The sequence below is a fragment of the Episyrphus balteatus genome, chromosome 1 (assembly GCF_945859705.1).
Source record: "Episyrphus balteatus chromosome 1, idEpiBalt1.1, whole genome shotgun sequence".
Classification (NCBI taxonomy): Eukaryota; Metazoa; Arthropoda; class Insecta; order Diptera; family Syrphidae; genus Episyrphus; species Episyrphus balteatus.
The window spans coordinates 101,160,572-101,175,727 of NC_079134.1; the positions used below are offsets into that span (position 1 = coordinate 101,160,572).

The 15,156-nt window shown below is 30.0% G+C and overlaps 1 protein-coding gene across 1 annotated transcript; it reads left to right on the top strand.

Moving 5' to 3' along the window:
- The first annotated feature begins 1,051 nt into the window (after positions 1-1,051).
- LOC129916405 (maltase A1-like) lies at positions 1,052-13,374 on the top strand. The gene is made up of 5 exons (XM_055996325.1): positions 1,052-1,285; positions 3,471-4,655; positions 4,714-4,912; positions 12,977-13,117; positions 13,182-13,374. Exons 1-5 carry the CDS (start codon positions 1,141-1,143, stop codon positions 13,246-13,248), a joined length of 1,737 nt encoding a protein of 578 aa, XP_055852300.1. The 5' UTR covers positions 1,052-1,140; the 3' UTR covers positions 13,249-13,374.
- The last annotated feature ends 1,782 nt before the right edge of the window (positions 13,375-15,156 follow it).

Below are 15,156 nucleotides of genomic sequence, written 5' to 3' on the forward strand. Positions count from 1 at the left end.
TCATAAGATTTCAAGTTTAGTTGGACAACTGGATAAATATTCTACAATCCTGCACAAGTCATGGTTCAACCAAAGCCGAGTTTTGAACGTGCCAAAGTTATAGATAAATGAAAGTACCTTACTTTCACCAAGCTACTTTGGTTGTAACTTGTAAGCACGTACAAAACTTAACTTCAGTCGTACAAAAGTGTACATAACTTGTACATACGAGTAACTCTACAATATTTCGTTTTTAATTTTACGATTTATCCGGGCTTGGTGAAATGTACGTATAACCATAGAGAGCTTAGTAAAGAGCATTTCGTCGCTGTAGTTCTGATACCTACCTCGTAAACCAAAAAAAGGCGATTTTGGGCTAATGATGCTGAAAAAAACCGAATGTAATAAAAAGGACCCAGTTTGCCTAAAATCGATATTTTCAGAGCCAGATCATTTGTTTTGCTCCTCATAAATTTCATAATTAGTTTTTTGCCTCTCCTGAAAAATCGACTTTTCTGAGTTACCAGGTATTAGAACTACAGCGACGATTTGCATTATTCAAACTATTGGTTCTGGATATGTCCGATGTTTTCAGAGTTGGAATAACAACAATAAAAAAAAGACAGTTACAGAGGTAGTGGCCATTCTTTTCAAAATCGTCGATAAAATGTTGTCAACCACATGATCAAACCTAAGAATATAACAATCTTAAAAAAAAAGTTTTTTTGCAGCAACTTTATATTGTAAACAACTTTGTCTTGAATATTCTTTTATTTTTTGTTAAGGTTGGCTTGGCACTTCAAATTTTACTTATATGTAAATCATAACGATAAATATGAGAGCTCCTTGTTATTAACTATTTATTTACCTATATAAAATATCAAACACTTTAAGAGGCATTATAGAGTAAGGAATTTAAAAGATTAAACGTCAAGGGTTTTCATAGCTCACAATCTGCCGTTGACAAAGCAATCAAAAAACTCAAAGGGATAACAATATTGACAAATATTATAAAATATATATGCCTACATGAATGAAAACCGCATCTATATAAACCAAGTGCGTTTATCTAGTCATTCAAACGTATTTCGTTTCTGTGTTATACCGGGACGGACCGTTTAAATTTAGAAAATATCAAATTCGTTATTAGCCACTTTTAAAATGAAATTAAACGTAGCTTTAGTTTTAGTGATATCCACTATTTTAATTGCTGAGGCAAAAGATTGGTGGATGAATGGAAATTTTTATCAAATCTACCCACGATCTTTCCGCGATAGTGATGGCGATGGAATTGGAGATCTGAATGGTACGTTTTATTCAAAACTATTCGGCGGTTAATGAGAATATCTGGTGAATATTTTTATCTTTCAGAGATTCAAAGTGTTCTATGAATCTTAAATTTATCTCGCTTATTAAAGGAAACGTTAATAACTTTTTTAATATGCAGAGTCGAAAAATAAAGAGAACCATTTTTTTTTGACATGCCAGTTAAGTTTATTAACACGGTACTATGTAGTGAAACAAAAACCAAAACAACTTCAACGTTCAGTACGCACTTGATAATTAAGTAAAAAATCATTGCTGGTTTTCATTTTTTTCGTTCGTGATAACGAAATGATCCCATTCGTGAGCAAATACCAAAAATCGATCCTCGGCCATGCGGAGTGGAATTCTAAAATTCAAAATATTTTCTACGATATTTGTCTCTGAAAATATTTTGAATTTTAGAATTCCACTCCGCATGGCCGAGGATCGATTTTTTAGCGGTAGGTATAAACCGACCGACGAAAAAATTCCTCCGGACCTCCTTCACACTTATCTCGGCTTTCTCTGTTTAGCGATAAATTTGTTAACTACCAGTTGCTAATCCATCTTATCTAAGATCACATTCACCGAATTCAATTTATAATTACAAAAGAGAATGAGCAAATTGGTATCGAACGTGGACGTTGCGCGGTCAAGAATGATTTTGTCATTTATTGATGTCGTTAAGCCGTAAATGTATTGAGCCGAAGTTTTTTTCAATTTGACGTACCTAATAAATGGATAAATGAATTTTTTGATTTAACACTTTTTATTTTCTCATTATTAGAACCTTACAGTACATTTTAAATAGAAAAAGCTGATGCTCTGTAATTTCCCTGAACCTGAAGACCCCAATCTTGAATATTTGACCAATAGATACCAAACAACACTTGAGAATTTTTTGTTCAATTTTTTGTTAGTTTGAAACATTTGAAAAGTCTGGAAAAAGACTCGACACTGTTGGTTTAAAAATAAAAATACTAATACTGCAATATTTTACATTCTTAATGCAATACAGTGAAACGGCCATATAGTAAAAGTTTTACCTAAGATATATTTGCTTCATTTGACACAAATTTCATTAATGGCCCCGAAAGGTCCAAAATGCCCATCTTCCTTTGTATGTACTTTTTTTAATTTCGTATTATATCACAATATCTATATTTGTAAAAAGTTGCTTTTAAAATGTAGTTTGTAGATTGATGCAATAAGGCACAAGACTCATCAATCATTCCACATACATACAAACAGCGAAATTAATCAAATTTTCCGTATAAAATAAAAAATAATATTCTACTTAATCCTATAGTTCGGGAATTTCAGCCGCAAATTAATGTTGTATTATATAATATATACAATATACATACATAGTTATGTACTTGTTTTTTCTTTCACACAAAAAATATCAGATGGGAGTTTCAATCCCCAAAACTTCCACTGTGTTCCCCCCTGCGAATGCTTGTTAAAAATTTCAAAAAAACCCACACTCATAATAAACCCCTTTTTAATGTTGCCCAATTTTGCTGACACTGGCATAAAATTGACGTTTTGCTTTCATTGATTAACTATTATTCCTTTTCTGATGGCAACTGAATGCTGGGGTTTAAGAGTAATTTTTATGCCTTCTTGGTTAGCGGCTGTATCAGAAAGCTGAACACTGAGAGAAAAAACAACTTAAAGTCAACGAAAACCACGTTGATTCAATTTTTTTTTAATGATTTTGCGTTGAAGACGATAACTTTAAAATCAAAGTATAACATAGTTAGTTTAAAGTGGTTTGCTGTTATAAAACATTTTTAAACCAAAGCTGTTTCAACTTTGAAAAAAGCAACAGTTAAAAAAAAAAACAAAAAATTGGCATCCACTGGGGATCGATCCTAAAACTCCTGCGTCACAAGACGAATGCTTTACCAACGCTGACGTGCCATTTCACTGTTGGAAATTAGGGTGATAAAATGCAACAAAAGCTGAAGTTCAAAAAAATTAAAAATTTTCTTAAGTTGCGTTGTTTCAATTTTAATTTTATGTTAGTTTTTTCAACATTAAATCAACGTTGACCATATTACATTTAACGTTGCGGTTTTTCACTCAGTGTATGATAATGCCTTTCTTATATCATATATGTAAAGATGATGAGTTGATTTTAAAATAAATACCTAAATAAATACATATACAAATTTTTTTAGGAGTCACGGAAAAACTTCAATATCTGAAGGATGTCGGATTCACTGCAGCATGGCTTTCCCCTATTTTCAAATCACCAATGGCCGATTTTGGTTATGACATTTCCGATTTCTATCAAATTCATCCTGAGTACGGAACCATTCAAGATTTCGAAAATTTAATAAAAAAAGCAAAGGAAGTCGGTCTTAAGATAATTCTAGATTTTGTACCAAACCACACCAGTGATGAAAATGAATGGTTCAAAAAATCTATAGATGGAGATCCAAAATACAAGGATTATTACATTTGGCATAATGGCGTCGTAGATCCAGTTACTGGCGAACGTAAGCCTCCAAGCAACTGGCTAAGCGCCTTTCGATATAGTGCATGGGAATGGAATGAAGTACGACAGCAATATTACCTTCATCAATTTGCAATTAAACAACCCGATTTGAATTACCGCAATCCGGCTGTAGTTGAGGAAATGAAAAATGTAATGCGTTTTTGGTTAGCTAAAGGTATAAGCGGCTTCCGTATTGACGCTTGTCCATTTTTGTTCGAAGTAGATTTAGACCGTAATGGCTTATATGCGGATGAACCAGCAGTAACTAGCGGTTGTCCAGATCCAGATGATTACTGTCATTTACAGCATATTTACACAAATGATCTTCCAGAAACAATGGACATGATCTATCAATGGCGAGAGCTAACTGACAGCTTCAAAAAGGAAAACGGAAGTGACACAAAAATATTGCTAACAGAGGCTTATACCAATTTTGGAACTATGATGAAATACTATGGTGATGGCACACGCAAGGGATCCTATGTTCCGTTCAATTTCGATTTCATGGGCAATGTCAACAAGGACAGCAAAGCAACTGATGTAGTGACAAATGTAAATAAATGGTTGAATGCAATGCCAAAAGGAAAGGACTTTTATCCAAATTGGGTGTTGGGTAATCATGATAGTAAAAGAGTTGCATCTCGTTTTGGTGTTGAGAGAGCTGATCTGATAAATATTATGCTTCAAACTCTTCCTGGAAATGCTGTTACCTACAATGGAGAAGAACTGGCAATGACAGATGTATTTATAAAGTGGGAGGACACCGTTGATCCACAGGCTTGTAACGCTAATCCAAACAACTTCAATACATACTCCCGAGATCCAGCTAGAACACCCTTCCAGTGGGACGCTTCACCCAATGCAGGTACTATTATGATTTGCTTTCAAACATTCTTATTTTTATAACACTTTTTCCTAAAAAGGTTTCACTGAAGGATCAGAAACGTGGTTGCCAGTTTCAGAAGATTACAAAACTAAGAATGTTTTGATGCAAGAAAGGGCCCCAAACAGCCATTTACAAATATTCAAAAAACTTATTCGTCTCAGACAAGAACCATCCATGCAGGATTTGTATAATTTACAAATCAAAGCAATAGCGGATGATATTGTTATCTATAGCAGGTAATTTATATAAAGTTAAATAAAATGATAGGATATTTTAGATTATAATTTAACTAGTAGAAATTCTGACCTTCTCTTTACTTCTTTGGCTTTTAATACAGTAAAATAAGGAGAAAAAAGGGGTAAATCTCGGAATGAATGTTAGTTGAAATTTTTTTTGCTCAATATCTTCCTTTTGCCATTCTATAACGTATCTCAAAAGTCTAGAAAAATCTCATGTCCGCTTGTCGCGATTTCAAGGACATATCGCGAAATGGAGATTTTCAAAATTAGCAAAAATAGGCTATGGTAGTATATACACATATGATACATGATTTCAAGGTATTTTTTAATGCTGATTCCAAAAAATCTAAAATTAAGACAATCTGACGTCTCTGGAAAAAGTTATACCTGTTTTTCATCTGTCAACTCATATTATTATAACAGTTGCAAACTTACTGCCGAAAAACCCTTAAAAGTTATGGTAGATGAACCAAATTTTGCATGAAGATTTTAGAATCCATCATTATTAAAAATCAAAACAATCCCTTACAAAAAATATATATACCTACGAAATAATGGTATTTTTTGATGGAGGGGCAAATTTTAGGATATGCACTAAAGAAGATTCTTGTTCATCTTGCGACTTGCGGACATGAGATTTTTTAGATTTTTGAGGGTAGTTTAAAAATATCCAAACAAAGATTAAAATGTAAAAATTATTTATATTTTCACTTATTCCTAAGATGAACAAGAATCTTCTTTAGTGCATATCCTAAAATTTGCCCCTCCATCAAAAAATACCATTATTTCGTAGGTATATATATTTTTTGTAAGGGATTGTTTTGATTTTTAATAATGATGGATTCTAAAATCTTCATGCAAAATTTGGTTCATCTACCATAACTTTTAAGGGTTTTTCGGCAGTAAGTTTGCAACTGTTATAATAATATGAGTTGACAGATGAAAAACAGGTATAACTTTTTCCAGAGACGTCAGATTGTCTTAATTTTAGATTTTTTGGAATCAGCATTAAAAAATACCTTGAAATCATGTATCATATGTGTATATACTACCATAGCCTATTTTTGCTAATTTTGAAAATCTCCATTTCGCGATATGTCCTTGAAATCGCGACAAGCGGACATGAGATTTTTCTAGACTTTTGAGATACGTTATAGAATGGCAAAAGGAAGATATTGAGCAAAAAAAATTTCTACTAACATTCATTCCGAGGTTAAACCCTTATTTAACTGGATTATTTTACACATTTTAAAAGAAAGTTAGGTACATTTAATAAATATGTATCTAACATAACTCATACCTAGTAAAAGAAATATAAAGATTCCAAACTTACAAACTGAACCTATGTTCCTTAAAGGTTGGACTTAAGAATTTAGATCATAACTTATTTGATCATGTATGTATCAAAACTTAATGGTTTCATAACTTTATGGATTTTTTAAAAATTTTTGAACTACTATACACTGAGGGAAAAAACAACTTAAAATCAAAAAAATCCTGCACGCCTTATACTGCCGTACTAAGCAAAAAGGGCGCATGAGCCAAAAATCCAAAATTGAGTTAAAGGCATATTTGACATCCTGAAACAATGCTTCATTTATGTGTTAACTAAAAACAGCGCATTTTCAAATCCAAGTGGCTCAAAATATTCAATGAAGATGAGCACAACGATTTTACTCCGCTATATTCTTCAAGAGAAAAATGCATTTATTACTAACTCTAAAAATTAAAAAAAAAAAATTAGATACACATTTGGGAAGCTTGAACAATATATAATTATTGTGTAAACTAAAAATTATAATTTTCCTACTACAAGTTGATTAAAATTGAGCACATTTACAATTCTCAACCTTTTCCCTTGTCAGTGAAATGCATTTATCTCAAAACTACAAAAATGGATATGCGCCCTTTTTGCTTAGCACGGCAGTATAGTTCTGGAGATACATATTTACATTTAAAAATTGTTCTATCAATTTTTACTATTAAATGAATTCTTTAAAACAGGGCCACCAAAGTGGTAGGTAACGAACGAACGAAAGCTAACGAACAAACTAAAAAATATGTTAAATTTCAAATAGAAATGTACATATATCTTATCTCTTTACTCCCATTGTTGAAATCGATCTAAGTGCCTACTGTCAGTTTTTAAAACTAAGAAATGATTTTCTGCAGGATTAAAGATTACTTTATCCCTATAACTTTTGTATTAATAACTCAAAATTCGTGGTTTAGATAGTTCGTGATATTAGATAGTTTTTTGTTTGAATTTTACTCCGTAAATTATGTAAGTAAATGATAAAGACATTGAATTTTTAGAAAATACGTGTTTTATCATAGTTAAAGGGTTACAAGGGGTTAAATTTAATTTCGTTCATTCGACTTTTTTTTGCTTTTAAATAATTATGTAGGTTATGATTACCCCTATGTAGTCACACCAAACCACACCTCTTTTTTGTGACATGTTAGCAACAGGGGTGCGAATTTGGTTTTTACTTTTTCATGTCGGTATAACTTTTTTCGGTCCGAATATGTAATATATATATATAAAATATGTACATATGTGAAATAGACTGAGTATTTTCCGAGTAATTTGAATATTGTATAAACAATTCCACAAAAACGTATTATTTCATCATAATAAAGAGGCTGTTTGTCGAGTACTTTTTTGAAAAATCGTTTTTATTTTCAAAATTCATAATTTTCTTAAATAAAAACATTAGATAATGAAAATTATTGAAAAAAGAAGATAAATATAAATAATTTTTTATATAATTAATTACAGTTCTACTTTTTTTTTAAACGCTGCTTAAAGAATGAAAAATGACGTTTTGTATGAAACTAATGGAGAATTATAGAAATACGACTTATAAGTTATAATATACTAGATGATACTTGTAGCACGCAAATCATACCGCTGCTCCATTTTAATACTAAAAAGTATGAAAAATAGATGTTTGAATTTTTTTTAATATTGAAGTTGCTCATGTCACGCGGTGTAGTTTTTTTTTTACAAGTTTTCGGTTGTGTTTATTAAACTTGACCATATGGGTTGCTGTACTTATGTTTTCGATGATAAAACTGCAGATATATTTTAATTTGAGAATTAAAAAAAAATAAAATGCACGACTGGGTCCCACGTACTTGCTCTTGCAGTCCAAACCACTTTTATGTTAGTTAATTTGTACATGATAAGAGCTGCCTCTATATAAAATTTAAAGAAGTTTGGTTGATGTAGGGAAGAGCCGACATTTAGACTAATTTTTTTTTTTTCAAATGTTATTTGACTTTTTTGAGAATAAATAAAAATGCAGTTTTATTGCTATTGCCTTAAATAGTACGTATACAAAGTTTAATCAAAATCGTTAGAGCCGTTTGCAATATCGTATTTTTTGTATGGGAGGTTTAGAAACGAGATATAAAAAAAAACAAAAAAAAACAACTTTCGAAATTCTATAAAAATCATCTGTACCAAATTTGAAGAAAACCCGACCACCCGTTTAGGCAGCGGAAATGTGTTCAGATGGAAGCCCGGACGGGATTGCGAGACTCACTTTTTCGGAATTCTCCATCACCGTAATGTTGGTTTTGATTAAAACCTCAAATTTTTTTTCGACACGAAACCAGTACTTGCCCTATAGAGCAAGTACAAAATAATTCCTAAACTTTTTTAATGTACACATTGGGCACACGGCGCAAATTCGATATCTCAAAAACTTTCCACGTTAGAACCGTTCTAATGCTAGATTCAAATTTAGAAGGTCAATAAATAATTTGGCTTCCATTTCTCGACAATATTACTGTCATTTACGGAAAATCGTAATAGGTATATATATTATGAAATAAAAGGTGTAGGGGAGAGGTGCGGACAGTGAGAGACCCTTTTTTTAAATTGGTATTGGTAAATGTTTTCAAGATAGCTAAACGAAACTTTGAAGACAGTTTAAGACATATTTTATCTTAATGTTGCAAAAAAACATGTAGGTAGTTAAAGAATGAATGAAAGCATCACATTCGACTTAAATGTAGAAAAAGTCAAAACGTCTCACTGTTTGCGAGGGGTGCAATCAGTGAGACATTCTTAGGTGAAAAAAAATTAACGAAAAATTCAAATCATTAGGTAAAAGTATATAATTAATTAATTTATGAAACTTTAAAATAATAGATTTTTTAAAAATCTATGTCTCACTGTTTGCTTTTACATAATGTCTCACTGTTTACTTTTTGTCATTTTTCGGAAAAATATAAAATTACAAAAAAACTAGAAGGAATTCTAATTACATGATATTTTTTTATGAAAGCACATATAAATATAATACATATGTAAAAAAAGTTCTGTCCACTAACCAGGTTTATTTGTGTTACACACTCTTTTTATAACACTCCAAAAACTACTTTCACCTGATTTTGTGTGATATTTTACGGTGTAGGAAAATGGACAGCTTTAATTTAGTCGGGACAAAATTAAAAGACGCAGACGGTGAAATAAACGTTTTGACCCAAACTAGCGTTACTGTGCTTATTTTCAGAAAAGAGAAAAATGGATTGTCTCACTGTTTGCACTGTCTCACTGTTCGCACATTTCTCCTAGTTTTTCTACATAGTCTTAAATAAAAGGATTTTTAATAGCGGCATTCCAAACTTTTCAAAAATCAAAAATTTTTTGGTAACTTTTTTGATTAAAAATAGTCTATTTTTGCAAATTAAATTCGTCAAAAATCCAAAAACTAACATTTTGCTCAAAAACATTTAAAATAGATACAAAATATACCAAAGTAATTTCAAACCCCTTTTTCCCAAATTTATTTGTTTGCAATTTGTTTTTTCCCTTTAATCCATAATTTTCCCACCACCCTTAAGCTACTTATAATTTTTTTTTTATTATTGGCACTGGTCTATTAAGGCATTAAGTGAACCAAATTTAATTTAAATCGTTAGAGCCGTTTTCTAGTAGGTAGTTGTAATACCTCAAAAACGTTTTATGGATGGTGATCATTCAAAAGAAAATACATATAAAAAATCGAACCATAATAATTACAAGAAAATCTGTTCCAAATTTCTGGCAAAACGAACCACGTTTAAGCCCTAGCTTGTTGCACAAAAATAGATGGACGTACAGGCACGACCGACGGAAAATATGACAAAATAAGCTTTTTTTGCATCATCGTTATTTTGGATTTAATTGAAACCTCAATTCTTTTTTGACACGATAATAATACTTGTCCTATAGAACAAGTAGAAAATCAGTACCTACTTATTTTGAAGTACCTTAATCAGTTTATATTTGAAACAAAAATATTCCTTAATTTCCTATTCGAAAGCTTACTTGAAAAATAATAATGGTTCAACTTACATACTTGTTACTTTGAGTAGTACATCATATACAAATGTACGTACATATTGTATAATGGATAAATATCTAACTATAATTTTTGTTGCTTTTAGTTAGCTATCAATTTTATTTCTAATGAGTTAAGTATGGGTAGGTAATCGGTATGCGGAAAGTTCACATACCTACCAACCTACATATATTTTTTTTCTGCCCAACAAACAAAAATTTTTCAGACCATTGCTTATCATTTCTTACTAATTTTCGGAAAACAACATTAGTTTTTTTCTAGCAGCTCTGGTTTTAATATAAGGCATATAGACCAGTGCCGATGCCTTCAAAAACATTAAAAAGTACAAAAAAATCATAGTAGGATGAAACCCATTGGAAAAGGAGGGGAATATGATAAGAATGAAAGGAAAAATAAATTACGGGCGAGCCGAATTCGGGAAGTGGGTGGGTTGAGTTTTTAATGGTAAAAAATGGTATATCTCGATTTCCGGCAAAACTACAAATCCTATAGAAAAAAGTTGTATGGCAAAGTTGTAGGTAATAAAAAGATCTACAACTTTTGTATCAACAATTTTTTCACATAACCTCAAAATTTATGTGAAAAATTCAAAAAACCGAGCTTTTGGTTTTTTATTTTTATCTTTTTCAAAAACAAAAATTTTTCTACGAAATTTGGTGAAAACTTACCTTATTATGTTCCAAATACACTGTAATTTATTTGCTTTAAAATATTAATTTGTTCACCTTATTTTGACTTTATACCAAAAAAACACCCTAATTTTCAATCGAAAATTCACGTGTCAAAATATCAGCTTTTTTCAAAAAGTCGGTGGGCATTTCGTTCCCTAAAATGTCTATTTTCTGATGGTGTAAAAAAAATTTTACATTAGTATACTATAGACCATGTTCTTGTAAAATTCATAAAATGAAAAAAGCTTGAATTCGAAAAAAAATTTTTATCATTGTTTACAATTTTGGCCTATTTATTCAAATTTACACTTTAATTATTCAAAAAACGTAAGATTTCATGTAACATTGATTAATCTTACGTTTTTTGAGTAATTAAAGTGTAAATTTGAATAAATAGGCCAAAATTGTAAACAATGATAAAATTTTTTTTTCGAATTCAAGCTTTTTTCATTTTTTGAATTTTACTAGAACATGGTCTATAGTATACTAATGTAAAATTTTTTTTACACCATCAGAAAATAGACATTTTAGCGAACGAAATGCCCACCGACTTTTTGAAAAAAGCTGATATTTTGACACGTGAATTTTCGATTGAAAATTAGGGTGTTTTTTTGGTATAAAGTCAAAATAAGGTGAACAAATTAATATTTTAAAGCAAATAAATTACAGTGTATTTGTAACATAATAAGGTAAGTTTTCACCAAATTTTGTAGAAAAATTTTTGGTTTTTGAAAAAGATAAAAATAAAAAACCAAAAACTCGGTTTTTTGAATTTTTCACATAAATTTTGAGGTTATGTGAAAAAATTGTTGATACAAAAGTTGTAGATCTTTTTATTACCTACAACTTTGCCATACAACTTTTTTCTATAGGATTTGTAGTTTTGTCGGAAATCGAGATATACCATTTTTTACCATTAAAAACTCAACCCACCCACTTCCCGAACTCGGCTCGCCCGTAATTTATTTTTCCTTTAATTTTCATCATATTCACCTCCTTTTCCAATGGGTTTCATTCTACTATGATTTTTTTTGGTTTCAAAAATTATCGACCCTGGTCTAATACATGAAAATGCATAGAAATTCATAAATTCATTTTTTTTTGTTAATTTTTTTTTATTTAAAATTTTTGTTTTGTATTTTTATTTTACTTACTGAACCGAAGCACATTACATTACAAATAAATTTTTCCAGCAAAACTTAAAAAACACTTGTAATAATAAAATCTACAAAAAATAGTATGAAACTACCCCCAAAATGTGAATAGAAAATATCTAAAAAAAATAGAGCTCCTAGAAAGCAACCAGTTTGATTTTTAGGCTTAGTAAACCCAAATGCATAAGGTTCAACAAAAAATTGTCTGGAAAATGTAAACAACAGTTAAAATAAGCATTACTTTAACATTATTACGATACTACCCCCAAAACGTGGAAAACTTAAATAGTTAAAAAAGTAGAGCTCCTAAAAATAAATGCATGTGATTTTTATGTTAACTGACCCTAAATACATTAAATTTAATATTAATTTTTCTGGAAAATTTGAATAAACGCTCAAAATAAGGAAAACTTCAAAATTAGTATGAATATTCCACCAAATATGAAAAATTAAATATTTCAAAAACTAGAGCTGCTAGAAGGAAACCAATATGATTTTTGAGCTTACCGAACCCAAATCTATAAGATTAGATATAAATCTTTCTGGAAAATTTAAAAAAGTTGAAAATTGTTAGCCAGTGTTATACTACGTTTCCACCTAGCCTAAATCCGAGATTTAGCTAAGTAGATTTAGAATAAATCTCGAGATTTATTCTAAATCTCGGATTGAAAGTAGGTGAAAACTTTCGATTTAGGGCAGTTAAACCCAAATCTGAGATTTAGCGAAGTAGATTTAAAATAAAATTAATAAATATAGTTGCATTTATTTGACAACTTTTTCTTTTGTAAATATGTGGGTTATGATTAGTTAAGATGTATTTTATTATTATTTTCATAGCATAGCATTTAAACATACTTATGTTTACTTTATTTTTTCTAGGTATACTGAGGGCAGCAATAGATACGTCATTATATTGAACCTAGGTTCGACAACTCAAACAATTAATATCAATGATCATTTCCCCGTTGGACAAAAAGTTGAAATAATTACCTCTTCCATTACATCAGATTACAGCGATGGGTAAGATTTCGATTCAAATAAGACTTAAACGTAAAATTGAATTATATATATTTACATATTTTAGGGAGGTCATTGACGCAACGAGGTTTTCTGCCAAGGGACAAGTCGGAACTGTGGTTGTCGCTGTTTAGTAAAAACTTTAAATGCTTATATGTAATACAAATATGTATTCAACATAAAAACTGCAAAAAACAATAATTATAAAATATAAACTACTTTAGAATAATAAATAAAATGCAAAAAACATTTTTAAAAAATTGTTTTATTTTGTTAGATTTATGTAGCGGTACGTGGCCTAAAATGGTCCTTCTTTCACCGAAAAAGAGTTACAAGTATTTTATTAAAAGTTTATTTCGAAAATTTGGTTTTCTTGAAAATATGTTTCCAAGCCAACAAAAATAATAAATTCGGAAATTATATTTTTGCTCTCTTAACTTACAAGGTTTTCTTTTTGGACTTTCGGAAAGTGCGTAAAAGTAAAATACTAAATAGTTTTTTGTTTACATAAATTTTCACATTTTTTGAAAAATATTGATTTCTTAAAAAGTACGTGTTTTATATTTATTCAAGGCAAGTCCTTACATGTTATTAATTTAAAATATACGTTCTTGACATATAAAGGGTTATAAGGTCTTAAAAATTATGAATTTCATTTTATCTTAAATACATATTCTAAATAAAGTCTGGAGAAACGGAGCTATTGATCCAGTGAAACTTTTTTTCAACAATATTGAAATATTATTTCTTTTCGTTCCTGAGAAAGAGCTTCTCAAAATTCTGTATAAGGCACAAATTTCAAATGGACTTGACCGATTATCATTTTGAACAACTCATGTTCACATGGCATTCCAGTATGCATTTTACCCAGGCAAAATTGAAGACATTTTGAAAATCAAGTCCTTTTTGGCAAATTTGAAGACATTTTGAAAATTAAGTACTTTTTGGAACTTTTTAAACTCGTAAAGCAAAAAATGTCATTGATCAAACTTTGAAAAGTATATACCATTTAAGTATCACATTTTTTTCGAGGTATGGGACATTTTCCTTAGGAGGTGAGGGGCCATTTTTTTTGTGGAAATGTTGTTTTCGAAATAATTGTTTGTTTAGTTATAAATGTCATATCCGTGATATCGTTTTGTAAAGTATGTACAGTAAAACCTGCTAATTGGGACACTCTATAATCGGACCACCTCCTATTCGGACCGCACTTAATGCTTTCCCTGCTATTTTTCATACAAATATCCCTCTACAATCGGGACAACTGCTAATCGGACCATGGACCACCTTTATAACATTCTTTGCTTATTTTTTTACCTGTTTAATTGGACCAAAAGTCAAAAATATGAAACATGTGTGTTCAATGTTCTTATACATATGCATCCCATTTTTTTTTCTTTGCCAATTTTGCAAAGTTACATTTGTTATAGGCGGGGATTACTCAAAATGTTTAATTTTATTTTTCGTTTCTTGGCAAAGGAAACAATTTGACAGTGCAATAGAGTTTTTGAAGTTGATTGTTTTGTGAAATTGATTTGAAAAAGAATGTTAAAGTTAAAGTTAAAAGCTTTTTGAAAATTGTTGGTACCTATATTTGTTGTCATTTTTACGTGGGTTAGAAAATTTCAAAAAAAAAATGTTTAAAAAATTAAAAAAAAAAAATTTTTTGTAATTTTTTCTCTTGAAAAGTTTAAGAGAAAAAATTTTTATTTTTTGAATTTTTTTTTTTTTTTTAATTTTATTTTTTGTTTTAAATTTAAGCTTTTTCTGGAGCAAAAATGTGGAAAAAGCTAGGAAAAACAATTTTTTTCTCATTAAAAAATGAGAAAAAAAATTGAGCTTTTCAGAGCAAAAAACGTGATCCTTTAATTTTTTCAAAAATTCGATCGAGTGAAACAAAAAAACGGCTGGCTGGATTAATTTGATTTTTTGTAGGATTTTTGTGCCCATATTTACCTAACTGTAAAAGGCACACTTAACATTAGTGGTTCCCTCAATATTTTCGATCTAGCGCTCGATTTTCCAAAAAACCACCAAAAGCC